The sequence below is a fragment of the Pseudopodoces humilis genome, chromosome 6, assembly GCF_049639895.1.
Source record: "Pseudopodoces humilis isolate 2021_Gansu_Grassland_sample_001 chromosome 6, ASM4963989v1, whole genome shotgun sequence".
In the NCBI taxonomy this organism is placed as follows: Eukaryota; Metazoa; Chordata; class Aves; order Passeriformes; family Paridae; genus Pseudopodoces; species Pseudopodoces humilis.
Window position 1 is genome coordinate 42148666 of NC_142205.1, and position 19178 is coordinate 42167843.

At 39.3% G+C, this 19178-nt stretch overlaps 1 protein-coding gene across 1 annotated transcript; it reads left to right on the plus strand.

Moving 5' to 3' along the window:
* The first annotated feature begins 4466 nt into the window (after nt 1-4466).
* PLRG1 (pleiotropic regulator 1) lies at nt 4467-18136 on the plus strand. The gene is made up of 15 exons (XM_005517569.3): nt 4467-4551; nt 6276-6382; nt 6605-6747; nt 7815-7868; nt 9091-9184; nt 9649-9739; nt 9936-10037; nt 11538-11630; nt 11970-12119; nt 12228-12329; nt 12815-12917; nt 13486-13594; nt 15101-15240; nt 16731-16924; nt 17931-18136. Exons 1-15 carry the CDS (start codon nt 4543-4545, stop codon nt 17988-17990), a joined length of 1551 nt encoding a protein of 516 aa, XP_005517626.1. The 5' UTR covers nt 4467-4542; the 3' UTR covers nt 17991-18136.
* The last annotated feature ends 1042 nt before the right edge of the window (nt 18137-19178 follow it).

Below are 19178 nucleotides of genomic sequence, written 5' to 3' on the forward strand. Positions count from 1 at the left end.
TTATAGGAAGTTGCATATCACTGCTCTCATAAAAGCAGTTTTAACATTTCAGTGTATTTATATCCTGTGATTTTCTTGGGCATTATAAATGACCATAATGTACTGAATGAAACTAAATGTGCCAAATGGGAGCCAGCACTTTTTTGAAGTCATTCATATCAATGTCTGAACCCACGAAGGGATGCAAACTGTGGTCTGAGCTCCCATTTCAAAGACAAACTTGATGGAGGGGAGGATTTTATGGGAAGCAAAGCTAAGAACAGCCAAAATTACTAGATTTAGGCCTTTTTCCTGTATTTCTGCTGTTGTCAGAATTCTAGTAAACTATGGAGATCCACAAAATATGAAAACTGTTTAACCTGACTGGCTTAATTATTAAACAGTTTAGCCCCAAATCAGCCATGGCTCAAGGTGCTAAAACTCTACTGAATTGGATCTCCTGCATGAGGACATCACCAACACTACTAAATTTGGAAGAACACAGACCTCTCCTTACAGACATTAAAGAAATCTGTCCAAAGCCAAAACTGACATCATTAACAAGATATTTCCACTTATGGATGCTAGCCAAGATGTTATCATTGATTCTGGGAATATCCTAACTTTTAATACAGTTTTCCCTCCATGTACCTCTGAGGGAAGTTCAGCCACCCTCATCTTACATATGCAAGGGACATAGTCATCTTGAATCTTTGCCCAGGGCTTACGAGTGGCTCGTGGTACAGTGGAACTAAAACTAGGTCTCAGTATTCCTGAACTAGAAACTCAAATTATCCCAGCTCATTTCACACAAATCCTAATTAAATATTAATAATATCAAGTGATATTTGTGCTAAATCTGTTTTGAAACCATCAGCATGTTCTGCAGTAATTTATGGTGTCCCTCAGGCATTAAGCTTTCTTTAACTCCTGATGAAGAGCCCTGGTTGTCTGTGCAGAGCCTGTGGGAGACTGAATGACGAGGGTTGGCGCAGGAGCCACCAAGCCAACTGTAGAGTCCCAGCACGGGATATCCCCAAGCTTATTCTGCCTTCAGATGGGATTTCCCCTTTGAAACTCAGCCTTCAACCTTCCCAGCTCCAGCACTTTTCATTGGCTTCCCCAAGAAAGTGGGTGGCTGTGTCTCCCCGAGGATTCTCCATGAGCAACACGTGTATGTCACACCCCAGCAGGCTGGCGGCCACATGCCAAATGACCGGATGCCTCAGGGCAGGGATCATCCATCTGGTAAGCAAAGGCCTTGTCTGCACTGCAGAAGTTGTGTCTGGAGACTTTTATCAACAAAAATGGTCCAAATTTGGAATGGCATACAAAGGAGCCCATCCTGGCAAACATACGCACATACGGAAAAGCATTTTGGCAGCAGAAGTTAATCTCCATTAGCGTCTTGATTATGAGATGTGATTTTATTCATGCTTGAACCGTTACAGTCAGGTCAAGACTTTATAAGGATTGAATAAAGCCTTATGAAGAACCAACACTATAGCTTAAATTGCTTCTAAAAATGGTATCAAAGAAGCTCTCTCTTCAAAACAGAACAACCTATCTCTCCTCCTTCATACCCCCCTCCTCCAACTCATGTGGCTAATGAGAAGGTGTTCCCAGAGCTAGTGTGGTGGTGATACCACAGCACGCCTGCTAGAAACTGCAGTAATACTCCATGGACCTGTTGGTGTTCCAGGACACCCTTCTGTACAGTATTTTTGTACTAAAAAGGCACTTACTGGCAGAGGCGTATGTGTGTTTTGAGGAACGACTGTTTGCTTGCTGCCCTGGTATTTGTTGTGCTGGCAGTGATGCAACCCTCTTTACACAAACCTCCCATCCCCAGGTGAGTCGAGATCACCAGATCACAGCTCTTCAGAGCTGAATATATCCCCCATTGAGGCCTAGGGTACAGAACCTTCTTGGCTTACATTGAGCTATAGCATTTCAATTTAAAAATAGCTGTTGATTTAGAAATGTCCTTTTAAACCAGTAGTGTTGTAATAGTGTCATCCTATGAAAATTATATTGTAAACTTAAACATTCACCTCTGCTGAGATGAACATACTTTTTTCTTATTTGCTTTTACTGGTAGCAAATATTACTTCAAAGGTTTCTTGTAACTGATAATTAATGCTAACTCCATGTTCTGGGAGCAACATTAATGAGTGGGCTATTCACTTTGGCTTCAATGTAACACTAAAAAGTTCATCCAATTTTCTAGTAATCTTCTATGAAATAGTGCTTATTAAAAAATAGTTAGCTATTTCCACAATTGCAGCTGTAGCTGACATGCAAGAACACACCAAGAAGCCATATGTAACAGGGAAAATTAATGAAGTGCATATTCTTATTTAAAAAGATTGAATTTGTCCTCTAACTGGATTCTGAAATCTCTGAAAATATTAATTTGTCCTCTGAGTTTCCAAAGCATTACAAGGATAATGGGAAACAAGTTCAGATTATAAATTTCTGAGGGGAATGTTTATGTCTAAAAAAAATTTGAAAACTACAGCAACTCCAGGGCCATGTGAATACTATAACAGTAATAACAAGCGCAGAAAAGTTTTCTTGGTAAATATAATTTTTGTTTTGTTTTGCTATGAGAGTGCATATTTCAAATTTGGTTTCCCTTTAAAAGGCAGTGGAAATAAGTCTGATTTCTTTCAACAGAAAATAGGAAGGAAACAACTATAGACTGCCAGAGACTAGCCTTTAAACCATTTCCACATATCAAATGCACCAGTCAACTGAGTGATCAAACAGGCACATGCTGCTCTGCGTGCAACCTTAAAAAAGAAAGATAGACCTGTTTGAAATCCCTAGCCCTCCTCAAATTTCCTTTCAAATGTTGTGTATCTTCTGACCTCATCAGCCCAAGAGGATGTAAGAAACATGCCCCATCTTGACACACTACCCTGTGGAGTTTGCATTCCAGGTTGCACCTTAAGCAAGGACAGACAATGCTTCCCCTCTTTGCGGTGCTGTGCTGATCTTTACAGGAAACTCTGAAATCCAGGGACTGCCAGTGTCACCAGAGGGAATACCAAAATAGGCTGACCTGTTGAACATGGAACCTGGCTGCCTTGGCTTAAAGGTGAGCTGGCAATAGTTCTCCACGGTTTCTGACACAATGTAATTGGCATCTCTTCCCCACCTCTATGTAGAACGGGAGCTGGGGCTCAAAACCACTTCAAGCACGTTTCCATCATTGCATCCTAAATTACTAAATACAAACCAGAAGTGACCCACCAGCTGCAGAAAAGACACTATATTTATGTCAAGCAGCCAAGCTGTGTACCAGAAATAATCCCAGACTAACACTGCCCTGTAGCTAATAAAGACAGCAGGTTTGAACCAGCTGTGTTGCATTGAATTGCTTCTAGCTCAGATCGTTTTGTAAACTGTTCACAGCTCAGGCATGCGGGCAAGCAGAGAGAGTGGCTGGTTTAGTAGTAAAGAAGAGCATCACGATGGAGTGGCTCAAAAGATGAGTTTGCCAAATCCCAGCTACTGCTCAGGAGGACAAGATTTCCCAGAATTAAGAGCAGATGAGTGTATGTGGATAAAGTAGGTGCCTATCTGAAATTGCATTTAGTTATTCTGCTAACGAATTGAAGTGAAATATCAGATGGTACATTTGGAAGAGAATTACAACCTCTGCCCTTTCACAACCAGCACTTTGCCACGAAGTGCAGGGGTTGACAGCTCGTTCGTTCACACGCTTCACTTTCCATCGAAATTAGGTCCTTGGAGCCAAACTCTTCCCAAATGATCAGCTATAATGGCTAACATCCAATATCACCGCGGTTCAAAATTGCGTTGCTTTACCCTCGAGAGCTCACGAGGAAAGCGGTACCTGACACCTGTAGCTGCACGTCCCTAGACAGCTGCCAAGGGCGATGGCTTCAGAACCAAGCCCAGCTCACGCTCAGTCCCTCCGGCTGAGGCGGCGCCGCTCCCGCAGCGGCACAGCGCCCTCTGCCGGCCGCTGCCAGGGACGGCCTGCCCTCAGGGCCGGGACATCCACCCGCAGCGGCGCGGGATGGCTCGGGCTGCAGGGAGCGCAGTGGGGCCATCGGGTCCCACCTGCCGGATCAAGCACGTCTATGCCCGAGCACGCGGCACAGGGTTATGTCCAGAGGGTATCTCCAGTGAGGGAGACTCCGCAACCTCTCTGGGCAGCCTGTGCCGGTGCCGGTGCACGATCATCGGCACAGTAAAGAAGTTCTTCCTCATGTTCAGGTAGAACTTCTGTGCATCAGATTCTGCCCACTGCATCTTGTCCTACCGCTTGGCACCACCGAGCGGAGCCTGACTCTATTCTCTTGGCACCACCCCTTTATATATTTGTACACACTGATGAAGTGACTCGCACCGCCTGCTCCGGCACCTCCAGCGGGGCTCGAACCCGAGGTCCCCCGTACACCGAGTAGAGGCCCGCCCCTCTGTTTTAGCGCCTCTGTCCATTTCCCTCGTGCGTCACTTCTGGTGCGGATCGGGAAGGCGCCGGAAGTGGTTCCATAGTGGCCGCGGCGGGGGGAGTTCGGCGGCGCCATGGCTGAGGTGAGGGACGGGGGAGCGCATCCACTCTGTCACGCCATTGAGGCGCCCCGGGCGGGACCAGGGAGCGGGGCCGGGTCAGTCGGGCCGGGCGGGAGAAGCGCCGCCCCGCACCCGCCACCCTCGCTGTCCCCCGGGTGGGAAGGGCCGCTGTAGGGATGGACCCTGGCGGCCTTTCCGTCTGAGCAGCCCCCGCCCGGTCCGGCCCGGGGACAGCGAGGTGCCCACAGGACGCAGCGGGTGCGGGTCATCGGAGTGTACGTGTCTGGGGCGGGAGTGAGCAGCGGGCAGCAGGTTTACTCCGCCAGACTTGTGCCGAATGCGAAATTGGTGCAGGGGGGGGCATCCGGCTAAGCATCGCTAGCCCGTCAAGAGAGGGGGTTGTCCCTCTCTGCTCTGCTCTGGGGCGGCCTCACCTCGAGTTCTGGGTATTGTTTTGGATGCCACAACATCAGAAAAGGGTATAAAGGATATGGAGGTGAATACTCTAGAGGGAAAACGTTAGGAATGAATGAGGTCACTTGCCATGTTCAGCCTGGAGAAGAGAGTGAAGGGAAACCTCATTTCAGCTTGCAGCTTCCTCGTGAGGGGGAAGCAGAGGAGCAGGCTCTGATCTCTGTAGTGAGCAGTGACAGGATCCGGGAGAATGGCCTGAAGTTGTGTCAGGGGAGGTTTAGATTTAATATTAGAAAAAGGTTCTTCACCCAGAGGGTGGTTGGGTGCTAGAACAGGCTCCCCAGGGAAGTGGTCACAGCACCAAGCCTGACAGAATTCAGTGAACGTTTGGACAGTGCTTTTGGGCACAGGGTGTGACTCTTGAGGTGTCTTGTGCAGGGCCTGGAGTTGGACTTGATGATCCTTGTAAGCCACTTCCAACTCAGCAGGTTCTGTGATTGTGGGGAAGTGATGCTGTGGTGTTTGACCACCGGAGAGCTACTGACTCTGGTAGCCCATAAAGGAAACCTCAGCTTTTTTTTGTGAGGGTTTGGGAGTACAGCTGTGGAGAAGGCCAGTGGTTTTATAGGTTGTAGAATCTTTACTGTGGGGTGAATATCATGCAGCTCTGAAAGCATGTGGGGGTGCCAGGGTTATAGAAGAAAGTGCAACGACTGCTGCCCGATGAACTGTTTTCTTACAGAAAAGCATCTGTCAGAAATTACTGGCAGAAGCTTCTTCCCAGCTGGGGAGAGATGGTGTTACCTACTCCTCCATTTGTGGTGTCAGCAGCTGCTGCTGTTGCATGGTAATTAGCCATGTTAACATGAAGTGGTACTGCACACAGAAATTCGTGATTGCCCATGGTTTTTTTACAGTGGTAGGGAAGGAAAATTTACAGGTTGTTTTTTTTTCCGAATTGAAGTCTTTATTGCTTACACATAAAAACAGAAATGGGAAGGACATGAGATAAAAGCTTTTATACTCATGGATTTGTCATGTAGATACCAGTGCAGAAAGTTTGGTCAAAGTTTTTGGCTTGCTTTTCAAATCCTTGTAAGTTTTCAAAGGATAGTATATAGTTTTGAATAAATGCTGAAGTAAAATAACTAATGTAATAACTAGATTTTTTAGTTTCCAAGAAGATTAGTGTCTTCTGTAAATTGAATGGTTGCATGTCCTATAATAGGACTGAGATTTGAAATTGCTGCTCAGTTCAATTTATGTTTCAGTGTTCAGTTTTTCATTTAAATCTGTTCAAACATACTTAAATGGTCTTGTCTTTATCTTAGGAAGTCCAAAAGCATTCTGTGCACACACTAGTGTTCAGGTCTTTGAAGAGAACCCATGACATGTTTGTAGCTGATAATGCCAAGCCTATCCCATTGGATGAAGAAAGGTAAGTGCTGCTGTGCTGAGTGAAATTTTAAACTCTGTTAAATGATTGCTCCACCCAAGTCAGAAATATAGATTAACTACATTTTAACTGTGTAATTTTGAGGGGAGATAAATGTTAGAGTTGTAATGTATGTTTTATGACATTCTCTCTAGAATATTTCAAAACTTGGTAACAGTTCAAAAACTGGGGTTTAATGCAGATTTTGCTTTACTCTTCTCACAGTCACAAGGTGAAAATGGCAGTCAAGCTGCGCACAGAGTACGGCTCAGTGCTACACATGCCCACTCTCAAAGAGAACCTGAGGGAGAAAGGAGGCCCCAACACTGGGGATCCCTATGGGCACAAACAATATTCTGGAAATCAAGGTTAGTTTGCCCTTAGTGGTACATTTGTTCTTTCTCTTGTAACAGTCTCACTGATGTAAAATCTGCAGAATTCAGTGCAGTGTGAATCCACTGGAGATAAATACAGAAATCAAAAAAAACTTTTTTGATTGGTATTTTTCTTGCTAGAGTCCACACGAGATAAGTGATTCAGAAAAAGGGGAAAGTTTGTTTTAAAGAAGGAATTATTGTGTGCTGTGGGTTTTTATAATGATTAATTGGTGAAAAGAGTAATTTTTAGTAACATTAATGTGTGGTGTACTTAGGTTAGAGTTGAGTATTGTATTTCTTCTCTTTGCAAGTTCATGATCATTAAGAACATGCCCTTTTGTTGACTTTTGTTTGTTTGGGCATTTTTATGTGTTGTTTTTTGTTTGGGGTGGTTTTTTGTTATTTTAGTTTTGTTCATAGTATATTTACAGTTCTTAAGCTGTGAAAATTTTAAACCAGGAAACATTTCAGATCTGTAGAGTTTTTTTCAATATGTTTTGTGATCTATAAAATGTGTATGTATTAGGTAGTTCGCATATTAAAATTTCTCTTCTAAAAATGCTGCTTCGTTTTAGTTGAGGCAGTTGATACTCAGTTGGTACTGAGATTCTGCCTAAGGTGCTTCATTTGGAAGTATTGTGAAAGTGAAACCTGTTGACAGAGAATTAAAATTCTTTTAAGAAGAAAAGAACCTTTTTCAATTCTGACAGCATAGACAACCGACTAGCTTACATTTCAGACACCCATCCTCTTTGTATACTTGAATCCATTTCCATGATATCTGCTTCAAAGGAAGTATGAAAATTTTTCTCTTGAGTCCCCTTGATAACAGGTAGCTTCACCAGTAAAATTAATTATTTTTTATATTTGAGATTACTAAAATTGACATAACCAGAACAAATTAAATTAATGAAAACGAGAAATGTCTGAGTACTTTGGAGGTGGTTACTGGTTTCTTCTGCTCTGTTATGATCTGCTCTCTTTTCGTCTATTTGCTGTTGGAATGCATTGTTTGCAGTGCAGTATAATTATTAACATAGCATTCTCTTGCCCTTTAGGACAAGAAGTTGAGTATATGGTGACTGGTACACACCCATACCCATCTGGGCCTGGTAAGTAAAATTTTGCAAGTGTTTACATGGATTTTTTGGGTTCCTGTATGAACAAGATACCCTTCATCTTAGCAAGAGCAGGCTTCCTCTTGATGTGAATCCATACTTAATCATAGTGGAATGTTGCCTGCTTTTCATCACCAGAGCAGAAAGGTGCAGGTTTCACCACCATGCTCTGGGGAAGAGACTTGAGAGTGTAATAATTTTAGTGTCATTTGCCTGTGCATTTATGTTTCTGTGTTGTCACACTGGCCATTGCTAATTGCCATTGTTACAGACTGATCCTTCTCTGTTCTTGTAAGAGCTTAGTTTCAGCTGTTGATCTTTCATTGTGCTTGAGTTTATTATGAGTATAGTGGAAAATCTGTTGTCTTGATTTATAACTTAACAGATGTGAGTGTTCAGTGAACCTTCAACCATTAAAAAAGCAGGCATAGTTGCTTGTAACTGTAGGGATGAGAATTGCTCACAGTGACTTTCTTAAGTTTAGTGTTCTTTTAACAGAATAATTTATATAAAAATTTCTTTCTTTGCTATTTCTTGTTTTAACCTGAATATTTTGCCCAAATACTGAGTTTGTTGTTAACTGACAGAAATTTGTTTACAGAAAGAAATTAAGTGATGAGTTAAATTAACCAGTCTGCACCAAAGCTATACTTTACAAAGCGTTTTTAATTTTTTTTTTAGACAATATCTGCTTTTCTTGAGGTAAGGTTAAGAATCTGAAGATATAGCCTGACATTCTTACTTCAGTAGGACTAAACCTTTTGTAGTTCTGGCACCACTGCATGATGCCAAACACTGCATAGGGATGGATTATAAATTGTACTAAAGGGCCTAAGTTAGCAAATGTTTCTTCACAAGATTGTGTTTATTTCTGTGATGTTTGGATTTCCAGAGCAGTTGCAGCTGGATATAAAGATGGATGCTGCTCGTAATTAGACTTTTTCTTTGTTTGTTTTAACTGACATACTGTTTTATACTGTAGAATTTTGTACTCACATCTATAATAGATCAAGACGGAAAGGATTTGTGCTAAAATAAAGATTTTAGTAGATTTTAATAGGATGTGACAATGTTATTGAAGGATGAGAGTTAATATTACAGGTGTGTCAGGCCCTTATTTCCAGGTATATGTGTATATATATGTTTGTATACCACACTTTTGAATTCCAGTTTAAAGGAATTGTCTTTGTTTCTGATGTGTTTTATTTTTTTCAAGGTGTGGCTTTGACAGCAGATACTAAGGTCCAGAGGATGCCAAGTGAATCTGCAGCACAGTCCTTAGCTGTAGCACTTCCTGCTTCCCAGTCCAGGTACTGCTGTGTTACCTCATTGACACGGTTATCTATGGGAATTTCAGGGCAAATCACAGAAGCTGGGATAAGAGCTGCTTGGACTAGTTCAGATATTCCTTAAGAAACTGCTTTTAGTGTGGACAGGCATTATTGTTCTGGTTTTTTGTTGTTTTGTTTTTTTTTTCTTGGTTTTGTTTTGGGGTTTTTTTGTTTGGTTTTTTTTTTGGTTGGGTTTTTTTTTTGTATTGTCATGAGAGGCAGTGGATGGAAGCTGGGACAAGGGAGATTTTGTTTAGTTAGAAGAGAAAAATGGCTTTGTGGGTATCTGTACCTTGGGGTGGTCAATCCTTGGACAGGGTGGCAGGAGAGGTTGTGCACTCTCCATCCTGAGAGGTGTAGAACACTCAGCTGGGTGCAGCCTCGTGATGTCTTATCGCTTAGCAGGAGAAAGTCGATCCATGAACCATTTTCACTCATCCTAGGCTGGATGCAAACCGGACAGCTGCTGGTGTGGGTGACATTTACAGACATGCTGGAATATCTGAGCGTTCACAACCTCCTGGGATGTCTGTGGTGAGTCTGTTGCACATCAAACATGAATAGTACATGGTGTTGACCAGATTGCTTCCTGGTCTGTGTGTGTGTTGTGTGGAGATCTCCTGACTGACTAAATTTAATCAGTATTGAGAAGGCAGAATGAGAAAGTTTTAGGCTTTGGGCAGAGAGATAAGCTACAAAGCAGAAGACTAACCCTTCTTTTAACTTACAGGCTATGGTGGAAGCTGGTGGAAACAAAAATTCTGCATTAATGCCAAAGAAGGCTCCAACCATGCCGAAACCTCAGTGGCATCCACCTTGGAAACTATACAGAGTAAGTCAGAAATTACATGACACAAACATGCACATAAAAGTAAACATATTTTATGTAAAATTATAAATCATAATTTTTGTTTTCACTCACAAAAATATAATCAAATATGATTTAAAAGGTGATCAAAAAGTGATCACGACTAAGTTGTATACACACACTCTCTCTTTGAACCTCTTTTTTACTCTTGTAGCTATGTTATGATAAATTTGGTGGAAAGTTTGCTATATAAGTCAGAAATCTGAAGGCTAACCTTTAAAGCAATTTTTTGAAAAACACTTGGGCTCCAAGGAGTATATGGGTTTTCTAAATACAGCATGATTTGAACATGTTTGCTATAAAAATTAAGGTAATTCCATTTGAAAGAAATGGCACTAAAATAAACCTGTGAGATTTATGGTAAACAGATGAAAAACTGAGAAATGCCTCCTTGTTAGGAGCACTTTCTTTTCAGAGAAATGCTGTCAATACAATTGAAGTCACTGGACTAATAAGCATATAAACAGTTTTGGTGAAGGCTTTTTTAATGAAGGTCAAAATCCATGCTCAACAAGGCAAAAGATTGTTCAGACAGCTTGGAAATAGTAGCACAGCTAGAACACCAAATGTGGATTTCATGTATCTGTTGTTTTAGATTTACATTTCAAATGGTTTTCCTGAGCTTGGTTTGAAGTTGTTTGTGAAAGATGTGAACTCAAAATAGGTAAAATGAATTATTTCTTAGATTTTTCCCCGGAAAAGCCCATTTCTATTCTTATATTAGGAAGAAACCTAGACATTTATCTTAAAATCTTGTGTCTGTGGTCTCACGTGATCAGAAAAGGCCACTTTAGCTTTCCAAAATATTTCTGCTTAAGAAGCTTTGTTGTGCTTTAAATCTTTTGAAATGAACTGTATGAGAGTACATGAGACATGACATCTGTGAAACTAGTTACGGGGCGTGATTTTAGCTATCTGACTTTGCTTTCAGCAGCCTGTTGCCCTAAATTCTCCAAAGCGTGTATTGGCTATTTCTTGTGAGATTCGTCTCCATTGTTTTATTACTGGAAAGCGTCCAGCTCTCGTATCCCCTGTTTTGGGGAAGAGAAGGTGATGATGTGCTTTAAGGGGTTATTATATAGAAATGTGATTTAATTGCCAATATTTTTATAATTGTTTTTTGCATAAGCACTATACAGCAGCATAAGGAATCTGTGCTCAAATACAGTCTTTCTCTGCAAAGCTTTGAGTGTTGAGCCACGGTGTTGTTGACTCTCAAAGCATGTGAAAAAGTTGCTTATGGGAACAGGTCTTTACATACTGCAGCTTCCCCAGGTCTGGCGTATGTAAATTTCTAGTTTTCTCTTTGTTTAACAGAAGTAGAAATCAAGCTGTCTTCAGATCTGATTTCACATTTGACTTTTCTTGGTAAATACTAGCAAATTCCAGTGTTGGAGAAGGAAAATTACATCAAAAGGTATTGTATTATTTCTGATGTAGAATTTTTTTTTGTTCTTTCTGAAGGTTATCAGTGGTCACCTGGGGTGGGTGAGATGTATTGCAGTAGAACCAGGAAATCAGTGGTTTGTTACTGGCTCTGCTGACAGAACCATAAAGGTAAGAGATTGGAAGAAAAAACTGACGAAGTTTGCAGGGGGTGGGTTGGTTTTTTTTGTTCCCTTTTTATTTAAAAATATTTCCAGCTCTTAGAAACAATCTCTTGTTTACTGTTTGCGGAGTAATGAACTGCAGAACATTTTTTATTACCTTGTCATAACGGATTTGTGGAATAGCACTAGTTCTTTTCTTGTGATTTCATTTATTACATGGTAGTATCTGGAGAGCAAGTTTATGTGACTGTATTTTTAACTTACGTTGCAGCAGGATCAGTTACATCTGGGCTGTTTAACTGTGTAGCTTTTTCCTGTCTACCTTAAAATACCTATTTTGGTGCAGATTTGGGACCTTGCTAGCGGCAAATTGAAATTGTCTTTGACGGGACACATCAGTACTGTACGAGGGGTGATAGTAAGTGCAAGAAGCCCATACCTCTTTTCTTGTGGAGAAGACAAACAAGTGAAATGCTGGGATCTTGAATACAATAAGGTAAGCTGCAGTTTCTTTACTTGAAGGAATTGGTAGTAGCAAATACAGAAATCAAAGCATTTAGAATATTCTTTCAATTATTAGTTTGTGTGGTTTTTATTCATCTAGGTTATCAGACACTACCATGGTCATCTAAGTGCTGTCTATGGCTTAGACTTGCATCCAACAATAGATGTGCTGGTGACATGTAGCAGAGATTCCACAGCACGAGTAAGTATAACACTGTTGTGTTTTAACATCTTCATGTGTGTATTTCAGTATCTTCATTTGTAAAAATGAGCACTTAGTCAAAGTTATCATCAATTTAGATGGAATACAAAGATGATTTGTGTTACCTTTGTCTTATATTGATAAAATTGAAGCCCAAATGCACAAACATGCTATATCACTTCAGGATAATGTTTTATTTCTTAATTTGGTAGGTAGACTACATAGTATATGTAGGATTGCTTAGTATTTAGAAGGTGGTATGAGACTATGGTGACTTAAATTATCCATTTGCCTGGAAGTTCACTGGCAGGTTCCTGTTCCCCTTGAAATTTGCCAGCTGAAGCGGTTGTGTGAAAAATACCACCTAAATACCATTTTATAATCTGTAGGACTATGGCTAGGGAATTATGTAATGAGACAATGCCTAAAACACATTGAATATGTACCTGTTACTGACCTCTGACATATTTGCTGTGAATTCATAGATTTGGGATGTAAGGACAAAAGCCAGTGTGCACACACTGTCTGGACACACAAATGCAGTAGCAACTGTGAAGTGCCAAGCTGCAGAGCCACAAATTATTACAGGTATAGTAGGCATGGTTTCATGAGTAACATGATTGAAAAACCTAATGGTGAATGTGTTTGTTCAGTCATTGTGTGATGTTCATAATGTTATCTTGGTGAATTTGCTAAAATCTCATTTTAGTTTCTGTTGAAAATGGGCCATGCAATGGTTGTTACATATTAGTAACGGTGTATTTAAGGAAATAGGGCTGTGCATTATTTGAATGCTTTTCTGCATTTCCTTTTTTTCTGGTGTTTTCATTTGTGTTATAATACATATTGAGACTTGCATTTTCTGTGATATTTCAGTTTTCCCCATTTCAGTTAAGGAGTGTCCAGTACTGTGGTTAAGTGTTCATCTTCTTTCCCATTATGTCAAAATCCAGCTTTGCAGTGTAACTTCTTAGCTCTTGGATTTAAAACTGAGTAAAAATACTTCTGCAATCCAGCATTTTCGTCATCTGAGGTGGCATTAGCATAATATTTTTGTCTTTTTCACATCATTTTGGCTGCCTTAGCAAAGAAGTGATTATGATAAAATCAAGGCAATGGTTTCTACTGTTTTTTTAAAATTTTCTTCTCATTGTAGGCAGTCATGATACTACCATACGGCTCTGGGACTTGGTGGCAGGAAAAACTCGTGTTACTTTAACAAATCACAAGAAATCTGTAAGAGCAGTAGTGCTACATCCAAGACAGTAAGTTTTCTTTATTCTGTTACACTTTCACAGTTCTTTGAGAATTGAAGAGACCCAGTGTGAATGATGATCTAGAATGGTAGAACAGAATAATGTGAGAAACTAATGCACTTAGGATGATGCAAAAATGTACATATTAATTATCAGATGCATTTTACTGCACTTATTGTCCTTCCCAGTATTGGCATTAGTGTACCTTAGCAATCCTGAGAATGTCTTGTTATCCCACAGAGTTACTTAGATGTATGCTTTTCATTCAGTCCTTAAAACTTGGTGATACAGTGCTCATAAGGCTAACAATAAATATGTAACTGAACAGTTGTGAGCAGGAATTGCAGTAGTTTTGTAACATGCCATTGCACATGTGTGATTAATGCTAAAGGAGACAGTGATTAATAAAATGGCCTTTGTTTTCAATATTCATTGCACAAGACATTTCAATCTAACTGGCCTTAAAAAAAAACTTAGTGTGAGAATTAAAGCTTTGAAGTAGATGTTCTTGGAAGCACTCTGAATTTAGATGCTGTATTTTGATGCACAACAGTTGCCTGTTTGAATCCCCATCAAAACGGTGGAGGAAAGGAATTCACATAGAACTTGATTACTTCTATGCCTTTAATATTTTAAAATTATATTCTGTCATTTCTATCAGAAATTCAGAATCTTGGATATGAATAAACTCTGTTCCAATGTGTGCCTGAAAAATTGAATAGCCTGTTAGCTGTAGAAAAAAAACCCTCTAGTTTTAATTACATTCTTTAAAAAAGTAAGTCAGGTTTCACCTGAATTTTACCTTTTTGAAAATAAACTCGAAATGTTCTTGTCAAATGGTAGCAACTGTCTGCCTATAGTTCAGTATTTCTGTTTTTTTTTAATGTTGTGCTATTTTCTTGTAATGCTCAAATTTTTACTTGTGGTATCTTTTAAATAGACATCAAATTCCCTGGACATTGTGGCAAATGAAAGTATTCCTACAGGCTTTTGTATGTGCTACCCGAATAAACATGTAACTGCTTGCACATCTTAAAATTAAGGAAATTTTTATTTTGGGGTAACTCAGGGGAAGAAGTTATCTTGTTTAGTCAAATCTTTGCAGGGCTTTTTCCTTGCTTATGTAATTTTGGAAGACTAGCCATTAGCCTATGCTTGGGGCCTGTTGCCTTTTTTTTTCCTGTTTACTTTGCTGATGATGCCCTTACACCTGAAAATTTGCCAGAATAACAACTGAAGAGAACTTAACGTGCATTTTAAATATTTGTTTGCATATTAAATCCTGCAGCATACAGGATACTATAAAGTTTAGTTTATGAAGCGGAAATAAAACTGTAGAAATAGGTAATTCATAACTTCATAAAATTCTTTAATTTCATGTGAAGTAAACGTCAGAAAAGCAGTTGCAATATTAAGTAATTTTGGAACTAGCATTTAGCAATAGTTTTAATGAAGGACATTTGCTCTCACTACAGCTATTTTGAGCTTTAATATACTGTGCTTATTTTCTTTCAGTTACACATTTGCATCTGGTTCTCCAGATAATATTAAGCAGTGGAAATTCCCAGATGGAAACTTCATTCAGAACCTCTCCGGTCACAATGCTATTATAAACACACTGGCTGTAAATTCTGATGGTGTTCTGGTCTCAGGAGGTAAAAATGAGAGATACACATTCCTCTCCTCTTCCCCCTGTACATGTGGCTGGAGGTCCTTAGACATAGATGCTCATGGAGCTCTGCTTTATCTGGGCCTGTCAGTCTCCTTCAGCCTGCTCCGTTTCATTTTGTAGTGAGTACGAAGGGCCACTTTCATGTCCTTGGGTGTTTCTGAGTTGCATGCAAATAAAATAAATTTGAAGGACTTCTAATGTTCTGCAAGGAAGAGGTTTCTTCTTAGCAGGCTGCTGCTGCAAGGCTCCAGAGTCCATCCTTTATTATCTGCTGGTCATTAGTGCCTTCTCTAGAGTTAGCTGTATGTTGATGCAGTGAGACTGGATAGAGGATATAGAAGCATCTTGCTAAAGCAAATTGGGAACAAGTCACTTGGTCCCATGTGCCCTTGGTCCTGTAGGATAGCGATGTGGAGTAAGATGGAAATGTGCTAAGAAGGAGCTAGGAAACAGCCAATTGCATTGTCACCTTACTCTGATTGTGTTTCCAATTATGTGTAAAAGGGCCCCTTGATTTTATAATTTGGATAAAGCTGTATTTGACAACAGACTTATCACCAGTAAGGACAAGAACTTCACAAAATACTGAAATGGACTTTTGTGTCATTATTATTATTTGAAGACACTTTCAGAACATCCTTGTAAGACCTTTTTGTGTTAGTAGTAGCTGAGTCTTAAAAAAACACCTTCTCCATAAAAAAACCTATTATCATTTTAATAATATTAGTTGCAACTTTTTAAACGTTAAAATAATTCTCCCCTTTACATCCTCACACTATCTACAGCAGCTTCACAGAAGGCAATGCTGAATTAAAAGAAGTTGATTCTACCTTGGAGTTTTCTACTGTAGAAACACCCTTCTTGAAACATCTGGATTTCTTGTCTAGCTGGCAGCTGTGGAGAAATTTAATTTTTAATAGATCTGTTTTGGCTAGATAATGCTTTTGAAGGGCATTGGGTTTTGTAACTGAAAAATTTTCTTGAAAGTGTCCTTCTGACTAGAGAGTTCAGATTGCTGTGAATGCTCTGTAGCTGTTGCCAGTAGCAGCAATACTGGCGGTTGTTTAAACTGGAATTGGAATAAAATCTCTGCAAACATTAAACCTACTTTGCATTAAGTAAGAGTCCTTAATGTCCTTAATCTTTTTGGGAGGATGATGCCTCTTCATTCAGTGGAGCTAGTGAGCAGGGAGCTTGATATTCAGAATGCCAGTCCTTAGCTGTGCCTCCAAAGCAACTTGTTGCAATTTCCCTGTGATGTAGTGTATCATCTCTCTTGGTTATCTGATGAAAATCTAGATGAGATTTTGAGGAAGGAAAACAGCAGAAAATAGGAAAATTTATAGGTTGCACTGAGCTATTCTACATGAATGTTGTGTGATGTATTCCTGATGCATTTACTAGTTGTTCATGATGCTGCTTTTAGAAAATTAACTGGTCAAAACACTGAGTTTGTTTGTTTGTTTGTTGTAGCTGATAATGGTACTATGCACCTTTGGGACTGGAGAACAGGATACAATTTCCAGAGAGTACATGCAGCTGTACAGCCGGGTTCTTTGGACAGTGAATCAGGAATATTTGCTTGTGTTTTTGACCAGTCAGAAAGCAGATTGCTAACAGCTGAAGCTGATAAAACCATTAAAGTATACAAAGAAGATGATACTGCGGTATGTCAAAGTGTCTTTTTAAAGTATTTTCATAGAATCAAAAAAATTCAGAGAAATACAACACCTGTCAGTAGGGGACATGTTCAGACTTATGTAGTCCATTTTGTTGAAGTTTAAAAGACCTCTGTATTAGCATTAACAGTACAGTAGCTAATTTCTGCATTCCTAATTATTGTTATCTGCTGTAGTACAAATAAGTGTCATGTGTGTGAACTCTTCTGTAAAAGGTCTTTGTGGTGAAGTTTCGAGAAATCTGAATACAATAATGTACATTGGGTTTTGAACCCAATGGGGAACTGTGTGGGGTTGTATTGATAAAAACATGGGAATCAGCAAAATTATTTCACTTTAAAGGTGTATTGTACTTACTTATATGATCTGGATTAGTTATTGGCCTTGACAGTTTTTGGAATTTAGAGTAAAGAGCTTATTTTCAAACTGTTATTCTAAAATCTGAATTAATTCACCAGTGGAGAAGACAACAGATGATTGTATAGTTTATCAGTGTATGTCTTCAATATAAAGAACATAGGAATTTTCATTAAATGTTGGAATTTTGTGCTGAATTAGACCTGGAGTAACTCTTACATATAAAGAATCAGGAATTTTTTTATCCATTTTGAAGATGGGCAAAATACGGTCCATGACACTGATAACCAGTACTGATGTGGATATGTCTGGAAGGCTTGTCACTAGCAACTCCTGTTCATGTGCTTTGATAACCACATATTGTTTTGGAAATGCCACTGACAACCTGATAATTTCCTTGTTGGAAAAAAAAAGAACAGAACAAGTACTGTTATGTACTTCAGACAGTGAGATGATAGAAAATTTAATTTGGGTAAATGAATTACATGAATTTATATGATTAGGTATTAATAATGCTACATATGGAATAGAGTGCACATACTTTTTTTTGTAAGTAGTATTTTAAACTAAACCTTAATTATAGGTGAGTTTCAAGTTTAAAATAATACTTATGAGATTTTTTTTTTTTTCCATTTAGACTGAAGAAACCCATCCTGTCAGCTGGAAACCAGAAATTATCAAGAGAAAGAGATTTTAGTGTGGCAACATAATACTTCTGTACTTTTGTTTTGGCTTTCCTGAGAGCATTCAGTCACATTTTGTTCTGCCTAGAACAGCAGAACAAGAAGTCAGCTAAGTCATTGCTATTTCAACAAGTTTTATAATAAATTTTATTTCTCTTTCCTTTTGTCTTTTTTTGTTGCGATTCCAGCAAACCAGTTGAATCTTAACTTTGTGGAATATGCATGGTTCATGAAAAAGATAGGTGTGCAGGTGGTTATTTTTTTAGACTTACACTCAATAGATTCTTATATTTTGATGAGCTAGGTTGTCTGAAACACCCTTGCTTGACCTCAAAAGTTAATTGCAAATTTATGCATAGAAGTCGTCTCCTGGAAGTTCCTTGGGGCACTTTCAGATTTTAGACCAATATTGTTTATTGTACATAGGCTAAGTATATACTAAATTAGAGTTACGGAATAGTTTAGAAACAAGGAGGACAACACAACAATAAGGTAGTTTGCTTTAGAAACATGGTCACTGAGGATTGCTGGTACTGTGTTATTGGATGAAATGGATCTTCAAAGTGTATCTTTCCCCAAGAAAGCTTTCAAATGGAAGCACTCATCTTCATTTGTGTTGTTTCAGAGTGGGTCTTCTGAGCTAGGACCGCTGTTGAGTCATTTTGTTCGCAGGACCGGTTGACTTTCTTTGTAGATAAACTGTTTGTTCTTTTCAGTTATCTAAAGCATATATGACAGTAGAGTGCAGTGAACTTTTAAAAGTCAGCTCGAGGAAAAGCTCTTAGGTAATTTAAGCCTTATTTTACAGGTTGCTGTCTTCCCGTGATCTTAGGGCAGAATTTAAAATAAACTGTTACTGAAAGATAGTTCGTACTTCTGAAGAGACAAATCTTTCATTGGCTCTACAAATAGTCATGTAACAAGCAGTAAACAGGCAAACCTCCTTGCTACTGCTTACCTGTGAAGTCTGTGCTGCTCTAAAGTAATTTCTCTTCACAGGGAAGTGGAGAAAATCATTGTCATCTGGCCATTCTATTATTGGCAACTTTGCTGGCAGTGTTAATAGCTGCATTGGCAAGTTTTATGCTGGGTATATGCTGAGAACTCATCTGTGGCCTCATTGATACCAAGCATTGATGTCAAGCAATTCATAATAATTTCTATTTTCTTCCAGTTTGACTTCTTTCAAATATAGGATTTAT

Coding starts and splice junctions, on each gene's coding strand:
- PLRG1 (XM_005517569.3), top strand. Junction 6,748..7,814: donor ACAATATTCTGGAAATCAAG/GTTAGTTTGCCC, acceptor CTTGCCCTTTAG/GACAAGAAGTTGAGTATATG. Junction 9,185..9,648: donor CTTCCTGCTTCCCAGTCCAG/GTACTGCTGTGT, acceptor CACTCATCCTAG/GCTGGATGCAAACCGGACAG.